General features: G+C 41.2%; 1 protein-coding gene across 1 annotated transcript in view; it reads left to right on the forward strand.

The window, feature by feature from the left end:
• The first annotated feature begins 5,154 nt into the window (after positions 1-5,154).
• Positions 5,155-12,651, forward strand: part of LOC141333453 (nicotinamide phosphoribosyltransferase-like) — a 16,584-nt gene continuing 9,087 nt past the window's right edge. Inside the window, exon 1 of the mRNA XM_073838469.1 lies at positions 5,155-5,196. Within this exon, the coding sequence (XP_073694570.1) occupies positions 5,155-5,196 (42 nt within the window). The remainder of the gene's footprint in view (positions 5,197-12,651) is intronic.

Here is a 12,651-nt window from a genome sequence, read left to right on the forward strand (position 1 = left end):
TTTCACAATATTACTGTTTTTCTGTATTTTATATCATATAAATGCAGCCTTAATGAGCATTTTCCCATTTTCATATTATTGCTCTTTTCCAGTTTCAGGTTATAATAGCAGCTAATCTTAGCAGGCCGGTGGGGAGTTTTAAATGTCAGAAATAGACATTTATGAATAATATATCAGCAGATGCCTTCTTCATCTGATATGTCTCAGATTACCATTACTATTGTATAGAGCCTGAAATACAGAAAATTACCAATAAAATGCATATTACAAGAAATGATATCAGTATTATTTTATTATGATGATACAAAATCAAACCACGCACATATTTTTTAAAGCATTGCAAAAAGACTTACACTACCTTCTAAGAAACCTTCATTTAGTGTGTTTGTAAAATATATACTGGCGCTCAAAAGTTTAAGATCAGTAAGATTTGTTATGTTTTTTAAAGATGCTCATCAAGGCTGCATTTATTTGATTAAAAATACAAAGAAAACTGTAAAATTGTGAAATATTATTTTGATTTAAAAGAACCATTTTCTATGTGAATATATTTTAAAATGTAATTTATTCCTGTGATATAAAGCTACATTTTCAGAATCATTACTCCTTCAAATATTGTATTCTATTCATATTTATACTTTCTATTATTTTTTGTCATCCCTCTTCTATTTTGTTCTACTCTATTCAATAACAACCATAGTTTTGATCATATCTATTGTATTCTATTCATATCTATCCTTTTTATTATTTTGTCATCCATGTTCTATTTTGTTCTACTCTATTTAATAATAACCATATTTTGACAATATTCTATTCTATTCTATTCTATTCGTATCTATACTTTCTATTATTTTTTGTCATCCCTCTTCTATTTTGTTCTACTCTATTTAATACTAACCAGTTTTGATCATATCTATTGTATTCTATTCATATCTATCCCTTTTATTATTTTCTGTCATCCCTGTTTAATTTTGTTCTACTCTATTCAATAACCATATTTTTGACCATATTCTATTCTATTCTATTCATATTCTATTCATATTTATACTTTCTATTATTTTCTGTCATCCCTGTTCTATTTTGTTCTACTCTATTCAATAATAGTCATATTTTGACAATATTCTATTCTATTCCATTCTATTCTGTTCTATTCATATTCTATTATATTCACATCTATACTTTCTATTATTTTCTGTCATCCCTGTTCTATTTTGTTCTACTCTATTCTATAATAACCCTATGTTTTACTATATTCTATTCATATTCTTTTCATATTCTATTCTAATCTATTCATATTTATACTTTCTATTATTTTCTGTCATCCCTGTTCTATTTTGTTCTACTCTATTCAATAATAGCCATATTTTGACAATATTCTATTCTATTCATATTTATACTTTCTATTATTTTCTGTCATCCCTGTTCTATTTTGTTCTACTCTATTTAATACTAACCATAGTTTTGATCATATCTATTGTATTCTATTCATATCTATCCCTTTTATTATTTTCTGTCATCCCTGTTTAATTTTGTTCTACTCTATTCAATAACCATATTTTTGACCATATTCTATTCTATTCTATTCTATTCATATTCTATTCTATTCATATTTATACTTTCTATTATTTTCTGTCATCCCTGTTCCATTTTGTTCTACTCTATTCTATAATAACCCTATGTTTTACTATATTCTATTCATATTCTTTTCATATTCTATTCTATTCTATTCTATTCTATTCATATTTATACTTTCTATTATTTTCTGTCATCCCTGTTCTATTTTGTTCTACTCTATTCAATAATAGCCATATTTTGACCATATTCTATTCTATTCTATTCATATTATATTATATTATATTCACATCTATACTTTCTATTATTTTCTGTCATCCCTGTTCTATTTTGTTCTACTCTATTCTATAATAACCCTATGTTTTACTATATTCTATTCATATTCTTTTCATATTCTATTCTATTCATATTTATACTTTCTATTATTTTCTGTCATCCCTGTTCTATTTTGTTCTACTCTATTCAATAATAGCCATATTTTGACAATATTCTATTCTATTCATATTCTACTCTATTCTATTCTATTCATATTATATTATATTCACATCTATACTTTCTATTATTTTCTGTCATCCCTGTTCTATTTTGTTCTACTCTATTCAATAATAACCATATTTAGAATAGAATATAGAATAGAATATTGTCATATTCTATTCTATTCTATTCTATTCTATTCTATTCTATTCGTATCTATACTTTCTATTGTTTTATTATTCTTATTTTCTGTATGTCATTTCTGTTCAAAGCCTGGAATTCTCATTTTCAATCATATAGTCTCATTTTCATCTAGATCAAGATTATAACATGATTCTTTAAAACATAATCATAAATCAAGCCAGATGTATCACTGTAAATCAATTGTTTCGCTTTGGATTTTTGAGGGGTTTCAAAGACATTCTTTGTACTCAAGTGCAGATGAAGGACCCCTGAATCAGGTGTGTTTCTATGTGACTGTCAATCTTATTATCCGTGAGCGTGTTTGCTGGCAGCCGTCGCCCTGTGCTAACCTTCAGCACAGTCCACTGCAGTCAGCAAGAGTACACCGGCTCTACTAATGAAGCTATGAATAAACTCAGGCTGTGGGACTATAGACGAGCATGCAATGAAACATCATTTACTCTGCAAGTCTTCAGCGAATAATGCTAACATGCTGCCAAACTATTGCTTGCTCAGATCTTTTGAAATAGCTGCTAAAGAGAAAAGTAGACAATTAGAACAAAATAATGTTGCAAACAAATGAGCTTGAGTTCATGCGGCAACATCAGGCACAAAACAACATTTATCATTCAGGGCAGGGCACAGACGCCATTGAAGATGGAGGATTGCATTTTCCGTATGATGTTTCTTGTTGTACAAGGCCATCAAAACTAAATCTCTGGCACTGGCTGCATTACTTCTGCTGTTACACTCTCTAGTACAGCACAAATGCTGTTTCAGGAGCACGGTCTTAAAATCTTAAGATGGATTTGGCAAGCAGTGGGTTATTGCATATGCTACTGTTTCAAAACTTGAAATATTTATATTTGTATATTAACAGGAAATTATACTTGCTTTGCTTTTGTTTGTTTATTTAGCTTATTTATTATTTCCTAGTAGTGGTTATTTTACTAGTTATATTAGAGGGGAAAAATATCACACTTTTTTACTTTATTCTACTATAATCAGTTCTATTCTATTATGCGTTCGATTATTTTCTATTCTCTTTTCTATTATTTTCAGGATGGCATCTCCGTTTATTGTACTCTGTTCAATATTAACATAACCAGATTTTTTTGTTTTAATATTCTGTTCTATTGTTTTCTATTCTTTTCAATAACATTACACAACATATATGTTGACAATATTCCATCCAACATTTAACATAACACATACTTTGCTAAAGTCTAATTTTATTCTACTCTATTCAATAATAACCATAATTTTGACAATATTCTATTCTATTCGTATCTATACTTTCTATTCTTTTCTGTCATCCCTGTTCTATTTTGTTCTACTCTATTCTATAATAGCCATAATTTTGACAATATTCTATTCTATTCTGTTCTACTCTATTCATATTTATACTTTCTATTATTTTCTGTATGTCATCTCTGTTCTATTTTATTCTACTCTATTCTATAATAACTCTATTTTTGACAATATTCTATGTGTATCTATACTTTCTATTATTTACTGTGTCACCCCAGTTCTATTTTGTTATACTCTGTTCAATAATAACCATATTTTGACAATAATCTATTTTATTCTATTCATATCTATTCTTTCTATTATTTTGTGTTATTATTTTGTTATTTTGTGTTCTACTATATTCAGTAATAACCATATTTTTGACAATATTCATTTCAATTCTATTCATATCTATACTTTCTATTATTTCTGTATGTCATCCCTGTTCTATTTTGTTCTACTCCGTTCTATAATAACCATATTTTTGGCAATTTTCTATTCTATTCATATCGATACGTTCTATTATTTCTGTCGCCCCTGTTCTATTTTGTTCAACTCCATTCTAAAATAACCATATTTCTGACAATATTCTATTCTATTCTATTCTATTCATATCTATACTTTCTTTTATTTTCTCTGTCATCTCTGTTCTATTTTTTCCTACTCTATTCAATAACAACCATATTTTTGAATGTATTCTTTTCTATTTACATCTATATTTTCTGTATGTCATCCCTTTTCTATGAAATAATACCATAACCAGATTTAAAAAAAATATATATTATATTCTACTGTTTTCTGTTATTTTCAATAACATGACACAAAATAAAATAACAAATGTGTCGTCAATATTCTATTCCAAACATAACATGAATTGAACAGTATTTCTGCCAATATTCTATTCTATTGTTTTCTATTCTTTATGGAATGTTCTATTCCATAACACAACACGAAATGACATCTTTTCAGCAATATTCTATTCTATTGTTTTCTATTATTATTCATAACATAACAGCATGACATGACCAGATTTATGGCAACTACTGTGTTGTTCTCAGTTGTTTTCTACCTAATTGAGTTCTGTTCTTTCGCATAATACAACAATAGACCTATTGTCTCAAAAGGAGCGTCAGAGATTATAAGAGGAGAATGACCTGTACCTCCTGCAGTTGCTCCAGCTCCTGTCTGAGGGTCTCCTGCTCGGCCTCGAGTTCCGCATACTGCTGTTTGAGGGTCTGGTTCTCCTCCAGCACCGCCAGCCCGCACTCCGCCGCCCGGACCTTCTCCCGGTTCGCCTCCGCGAGTTCGCGGGTCAGCCGCTCCACCTCCGCCCGGTAATGATCCACCGACTCCCCGCATCCTCCTCCACCTCCCCCAGCAGCCATCGGCCCGGCCTGTCCCCTCCACTGCGCTGGATGGACGGATAGATGAACGGATGGATGGAGGCACCTGCACCTTACCCGAACCTCCAATACAAAGTCAATGATCCAGACATATTATCAACGAAAGACGAATCAATTCAAGTCCCAAGTCATTCCGAGCAAAGATTCATGGGTCCTCGCTTTCTCTCTTTCTTTCTTTCTTCCTCTTCTTTTTCTGCTTGATCATGGGTGTTGGGACGCCATCATCACTAGGATGGAGAAAAGTGGCCCAACTCACTTCGGCTCTCCTCCCGCTGTGACGTCAGCGCATCTTGCTGCAGCCCTGAGCTCATGAATATGAATCGAGTCGCGTCGACGTTGCTTAGTAACCTTCCGGGAGCGCCCAGTCACGTTACGTAATTAATATTCATAAGCTGCGCTTCTGCTGGGCGCAGCGGAGAACGTCACATTACGTCATTAATATTCATGAGTTCAGCCTTTGCCGAAGGATTGTTTATTTATTTGCATTTTATTCATTATTTCTGACTTAAGGCGAGACACTGCAGGTGAAGAGGGTAAAAAATTAACTAATATGACCTTACTTACCCAGTTGATTGATTACATTGATAATTGCAAACATTTTTTTGTATTGCAAGTTTTCTAAAATGTTACGTTTAAATATGCAAATGAGGCATTGTTTAATGAAATATGCGCTAATCTGCATACATTTCTAGTACAAAAATCTAAACACTGAAAGTCAGTTTCAAAATTCTTAATTTTTTTGACATATTAGAGTCAAAAGTTATTACAGAGGGGATTTTGGGTCTCATTTTGTCACTCCATAATTCAGAAAAAAGAGGGGAAACACTATATTTGACCATTTTTTGAAGAATAAAATGTTGTATAAAATCAAGCAAATTATATATGAACAAATCCCTCTGTAAAAACCTTCAGAATATAGACTGGAATAAAAATGTCAAGTTAGGTGTGTGTAAGTGTTACTGAAGTGGAGATTTATGGCTCAGTGTAGGAGAAAAAACTAATTTTGATAAATCAGCCTTTAAAAATATGCATTGTAATTGAAATCTACTGACACAAATAGACAAAGTGCTATAAAAGAAACACTTAACAGGGTCTGTTGGATGTTTTCTTTCCACTAGCCTAAAAAAAACACTTTATGAAAAGCCAAAAAGCCCAAAATCTCAAATTTGACAGGTGCATTTTTTTCCCTCCAGACCTGCAGTCTCCCCTTAATTTGTCATTATAACTATGATGCGTTTTAAAGAATTAGGTTATACAATTATAATCAACAATAGGTCATTCGGTTTGATTGTAAACAATACATATTTCAATCTGTTTGAAGAGCAACTCGCCACAAGAGGGCAGAAGCATACTGAATATTCATAATATGTTGCAATACAAGACTGCACTGCATATTAAGTATATTATATGCATTCACGTATATGCTTGTCTATTTAAGTCTACTTACATCACTGTTCACCAGAGCGTTTTTAGCTATACAGAAATCCATGATCCAACTTTTGCGTATGAGTCAGCAAATATTGATTAATCCCCATATATTGACCAATTAAAAACCGGATTTTCTGCCATAGTCAGAAGGGCTGATAAAATCGAGATAGGAAGACTTCACTTCATTGCTTAGAGGTTGTAAACACAGATAAACACGAAGGTGAAAAGTTGAACATCTTCAAGAGTAATAATGTCAAGGTAAGGCCACAGCAGTAAAGCAAACATGAGTGTGTGAAGGTGCAGAGAAAAGTCGTGAACGCGCCACAACACCAAGCACATGAATCAGTATTTATTGGGCCATTATTGGGACTGTTTTTCCCTGTTGTTAACATCATTCCCTGCGTCCCTACTGCGTCCTTAAAGTATGTACTCTTTTGGTGAAGAAAAAGTAGAAGATTTAATTTAATTTAACATCCTACCATATTTGGAGAGAACATAGCTCGTTGATCTGCCATTTGCGGGTTTTTCATGCCGAAAACTCTGCTCATATTTTCCGCATTTAATGATGCGTTTAAAAGTTAACGACCTAACGTGTGTTTATAAAAGTTCACATTGCTGTTGCAGATTAAATATAACACAGATAAGATAAAATAAATATTTTTACCAGGTTAAATGTTGATTATTAGTAACTTTAACTCCTTTTTCTAAACATCTCTGCCTAACCTCTGGTCGCGCACATCCGCCATGCTTGTAGTTTTTTAACGCGTTTTAATCGTGTTTGTAGTTCTGGACGGAATCCTTTGCCAAAGCGCAATGGATTGTGGGCAATATTAGCCATTAGAGTGTGCACGGATCCACACTTCAAAATCGACCTGAAATAGTAGACCGTCCGGGCATACTATGGTTCTCTTACAAGAGGGAACGAGTACTGCGTAAGAAGTATCTTACGCTCGGGGAAAATCCTTTTCTGCGAGATATTGAAGCCAAAAATTATCCTTAATTTTGAAATAATGTAAAGCGCGTTGCAGCAGCATACAGACATAGGCGAAACAGCTTGCGCGCCTATTGGCTGCTCTGCGGCAACTGCAGCAGCCTATTAGAGCGAGGCCTGACGCGACGCCAGATCCAATGGGGGCATTTCGCGCCCTTTGCGTCGCTTCGCGCCCTTTTCGTAGCTTCCCGCCTAAAAGGGCGTGGTCTAGACCTATAAATATCGCTCATAGGCAGCTATTATCTGATTTTTCATCCTTCAAGCGAAGCACACGCATCGCTGGAGCCGGATAAGAAGCCGCCGTTTGACTGCAAGCATCTCAGCGGGACGAGCCACTGAAGCTGCTGGCCACGCCGCCTTCCGTGCATTCCTGCTGCGCTTTCCGGCGCCTATATCCTTTATAATCTACAGTGTGTGTCGCCGCTGCGATACACACTGTTTCTCTAAAAAGAGCAAAGCGTCTTTTTAAAGATGCCTTCATACGGCTCGTGCAGATGCCAATGGTGACTCTGAGGACTTGCCTTGCCTTCTTCACTGAGACTGCTCCCCCGCCCGCCGCGGTGTAGCGCCGTAAAAAGCGCCGTGCCCAGCGGGCCCCGGACACTTCCCCCAGCCGACAAAGCTCGCCGGTTCGCCCGCCTGCTTCATCGACCTCGTCAGCCTCTGTTCCGGACGTAAAGCGGCCGCTGTCTGCCACCGCTTCCATCGACGCCGCTGACGAGGGGGGCCATGAAGGAGGAAGAGGTTTCTGATTCTGATTTCCGTTTCCCGCCAAAGCAGGAACGCGCATGCTGCTCAGAAGAGGCGATAGCAGCCCACTTATGTCTGCCCTCCGCTGGACGGCGTGCTAACTCGGCCCTCCCCTCTAAAGCTTGCCATCAGACGTCAAACCTGCTTCGCCGCGCTTTCGCCGCCGCCTAGCCGCGTCAGCGCTGCGTAACATGGTCTCTCACCGTTGCTGAGAGGCACCCGTGGTTAACGCTTTCTGACGTTTTTCTCGTCTGGCCGCCGCCCCGCCAGACGCGGCCCGCGGCCCAGGATTGAGTTGAAACCTGAGCCTCCGAAATCGTCCTAGCACAACTGGGAAAACGACGGTGTACGAGTCCCGCTGTTGCCGGACCCCCACCAAAGTTATTCGCTCGTCCAGTTCCAGGAAATGTGACTGTTCCAGTGTTTTCTGCAGCCAACAAACCGGCTCCGTCGCCCGTTTGCCTGCACACAAAAGTCGTTCCCACGGCTACACAGATAAACCCCCAATAAAGTGTATTGTCTGGTGTCCCGGCCACGGCCGATGGTGTTTCATGTGTCGTAAGAATGCCCACTAACCAGTGCTCATCTCTAACGTTACACACAAGCACAGCGCACATAAAATCGACACAGATCGATTGCGCTTCACAACCGGCCACGGCCGATGGTGTTTCACGTGTAAGAATGCCCACTGCAGTGCTCATCTCTACACACAAGCACAGCGCACTTAAAATCGACACAGATCGATTGCGCTTCACAACCGGCCACGGCCGATGGTGTTTCACGTGTAAGAATGCCCACTGCAGTGCTCATCTCTACACACAAGCACAGCGCACTTAAAATCGACACAGATCGATTGCGCCTCACAACCGGCCACGGCCGATGGTGTTTCACGTGTAAGAATGCCCACTAGCAGTGCTCATCTCTACACACAAGCACAGCGCACATAAAATCGACTCAGATCGATTGCGCTTCACACGTGGTAACTATGCCCGCTTCACAGTGGCCACAGACACCACATTATGCACGTCAAACGGTTTCTGTGAAAACGAAACCAAAAGTGCATTCGCTCTACGCAGGCGAACGTTGTTTGGAGTGTGTTAAATGTGCCCGCTGCCCCACAGCCACATCCACACACAGACATAATAGTTCCCGCTATCAGCGTGCCCCATGCCTCAAATATCACGAGCACGTTTTGCATGAAATCAGCGTGCATTCGCTCCATGCAAGCGAACGATGTTTGGAGTGTGTTAAATGTGACTGTTCCAGTGTTTGCTGCAGCCAACAAGCCGGTTCTGTCGCCCGCTTGCCTGCACACAAAGGTTGTTTTCACGGCTACCCAGATAAACCCCCAATAGAGTGTATTTTCTGGAGTCCCGGCCACGGCCGATGGTGTTTCACGTGTAGTCAAAAATGCCCACTCCTCCAGTGCTCATTTCTACACACAAGCACAACCTGTCATACAGACCCTGCGAACATAAAATCGGCTCAGATCGATTGCGCTTCACAGTGCCCACAGACATCACATTATGCACGTCAAAAGGTTTCTGTACAAACGAAACTAACGTGTATGCAGGCGAACGGTGTTTGCAGTGTGTTAAATGTGCCTGTTGCGACACAACCACATACACACACAGACATAATAGTTCCCGCTATCAGCGTGCCCCACGCCCCGAATGTCACGAGCACGTCTCTGGTGCCACAGCATACCGAAACCACTCCGTTAATGAAAGAACGGAGCGCGCTTCGTATTCAGCCTCTAGCTATTCATGCAAACGCATTGGAAAAGCTTCCAGGGGTCTCGAAATGGGTGCTGGACATTATAAAAGGAGGCTATTCGCTACAGTTTCACCGACGTCCGCGCCGCTATACAGCGCGCGTCGAGACCACAATGCAGACAGAAGCAGCACACCTGCTTCGAGCCGAAGTGGCGAAACTATTGAGCAAAGGGGTCATAGAGCCCCTTTCTCAAGCTCAAAGCGAAGGGAGGCTGTACAGCAGATATTTCCTGGTACCGAAAAAAGACGGGGGTCACAGACCCATATTAGATCTAAGGCAACTGAACAAAGCGTTGGTGAAGCGTCGGTTCAGGATGCTCACGACCAGAAAAATCCTCGCGCAAGTTCGCCAAGGAGACTGGTTCGTGTCAGTGGATCTGAAAGACGCGTATTTTCAAATACAGATAGCGTCACGTCACAGGCGATCTTTGAGACTCGCCTTCGAGGGCCAGGCATACCAGTACACAGTCCTGCCGTTCGGTTTGTCCCAGGCACCCCGTACATTACGAAGTGCATGGACTCAGCGCTCGTTCCTCTCAGACTGAAAGGCGTGCGCATACTGAACTATTTGGACGATTGGCTGATTCTAGCGCAGTCTCGCTCAGTGCTTGTACAGCATACGACCATGTTACTCGATCACCTCGAGAATTTGGGTCTCAGAGTCAATTGGGCGAAGAGCTCACTATCCCCCAGTCAGAAAACTTCCTTCCTGGGCACAGAATTGGACTCGCTGTCAATGATAGCGCGGCTGTCACCACAGCGCGCAGCAGACATTCAGCGCACAGCGGGCTCGTTCCGCTGCGGCGCGTCTGTCCCGCTCAAAAAATTTCAGAAAATGCTGGTCTCATGGCCTCAGCGTCATCAGTTCTGCAGCTGGGTCTGCTATGTATGCGCCCACTGCAGTTCTGGCTGAAAGCGCGCGTCCCGCGTCAAGCGTGGGCGCCCGGTCGGCTTCGTATCACGGTCAATCAGTAATGTGTCACAGCCCTGAATCCGTGGAGAGCAATCGACTGGTACCAGTTAGGTGTAAGCCTGGGGACTTCCTCGAGAATAAAAGTGGTGTCTACGGACGCGTCCACCTCGGGATGGGGGGCTCTGCTCGAGGGTAGACCGTCTTTTGGCCAGTGGTCAGAACGGGAAAAGCTCCTGCATATCAACTGCCTCGAAATGTTGGCAGTACAGAACGCGCTGATGCGCTTCTGTCCCCAAATAAAAGGAAACCATGTATTAGTCCGCTCGGACAACATGTCAGTGGTTTCCTATATAAATCGCCAGGGCGGTCTCAGGTCCAAAAACCTATACAGACTTGCAGAACGCCGCCTGGTATGGGCTCAGCGCAACCTGCGCTCGCTGAAAGCAGCGCATGTGCCGGGGCTTCTAAACATAGGGCCAGACAGACTGTCCAGGAACAATGTTCCAGCAGGCGAATGGTCTCTACACCCACAGACAGTACAACTACTGTGGAAGAAATTCGGCAGAGCGGAAGTAGACCTGTTTGCGTCTCCGAACAACGCTCACTGTCTGGAATTTTGCTCAAAAAGCAGAGACGCGCTGGCCCACGAATGGCCCCGCCGTCATCTCTATGCTTTTCCCCCCGTCTCTCTCCTACCTCAGGTGATAGAGAGGGTCAGCGAAAAAGGATGTTCAATACTGCTGATAACGCCGTTTTGGGAAAACCAGCCCTGGTTCCCAGCGCTGATGCAGCTGACGAGCACTGTCCCGTGGCCGATACCAGTGAGGAGAGTCCTTCTCTCTCAGGCCAGCGGCTCGATTTGGCATCCTCACCCAGAGCTGTGGTCCCTTCATGTCTGGGCCACCAGCGAATATATGATGAACTCCCTAAAGGAGTATTAAACACGATCACGCAGGCTAGAGCCCCGTCTACGAGACGGCTCTATTCCTCAAAATGGTCAGTGTTTTCGGGCTGGTGCGCAGCTCGCGGCTCGTCACCCACTAACTGTGGTGTGATGGAGGTGCTTTCCTTTCTACAAGAGCTGCTGGACAAGGGCAGAACCCCGTCCACGCTCAAAGTCTATGTGGCGGCCATAACAGCGTTCTCGAGCACAACGCTAGGTCAGTCAATAGGAAGGAACGATTTAGTTATTCGCTTCCTGAGGGGAGCTAGAAGACTAAATCCCCCCAGACCTCCCACAGTCCCCGTATGGGACCTTTCTGTGGTACTAGAGGCCATGAAAGGTGGACCATTTGAGCCTCTGCAGACTATTGATTTGAAATACCTGTCTCTTAAGACCGTGTTTCTGCTGGCTCTCGCTTCAGTGAAGCGCATAGGGGATTTGCACGCACTCTCTGTGAGCGCGACGTGCATGGAATTTGGACCTAATGACTCTAAAGTCATACTCAAACACAAACATGGTTACGTTCCAAAATCACTCAACACACCGTTTAGGGCACAGGTCATCGCGCTGTCAGCCCTACCGGTCAATGATGAGGAAACGGACGCGAGCCTCCTATGCCCAGTCAGGGCATTACGAGCTTACGTGTCTCGCTCGTCTGCTTTTAGACAGACAGAGCAGCTTTTTGTTTCGTTTTACGGGCGTCCCAAGGGACTGGCCGCGTCGAAACAGAGCTTATCCAGATGGATAGTTGATGCTATTGCGTTGGCATATGCTTCCAAGGGCATGCAGTGCCCGCTAGGTGTCAGAGCACATTCCACGAGGGGCGTGGCCTCATCGTGGGCGTGGTCGAGTGGGATTGCCTTGCAAGATATTTGTACGGCGGCGGGCTGGGCCTCTCCGTCTACATTTATAAGGTTTTACAACCTGGA

Source organism: Garra rufa, chromosome 4 (genome assembly GCF_049309525.1).
Source record: "Garra rufa chromosome 4, GarRuf1.0, whole genome shotgun sequence".
Classification (NCBI taxonomy): Eukaryota; Metazoa; Chordata; class Actinopteri; order Cypriniformes; family Cyprinidae; genus Garra; species Garra rufa.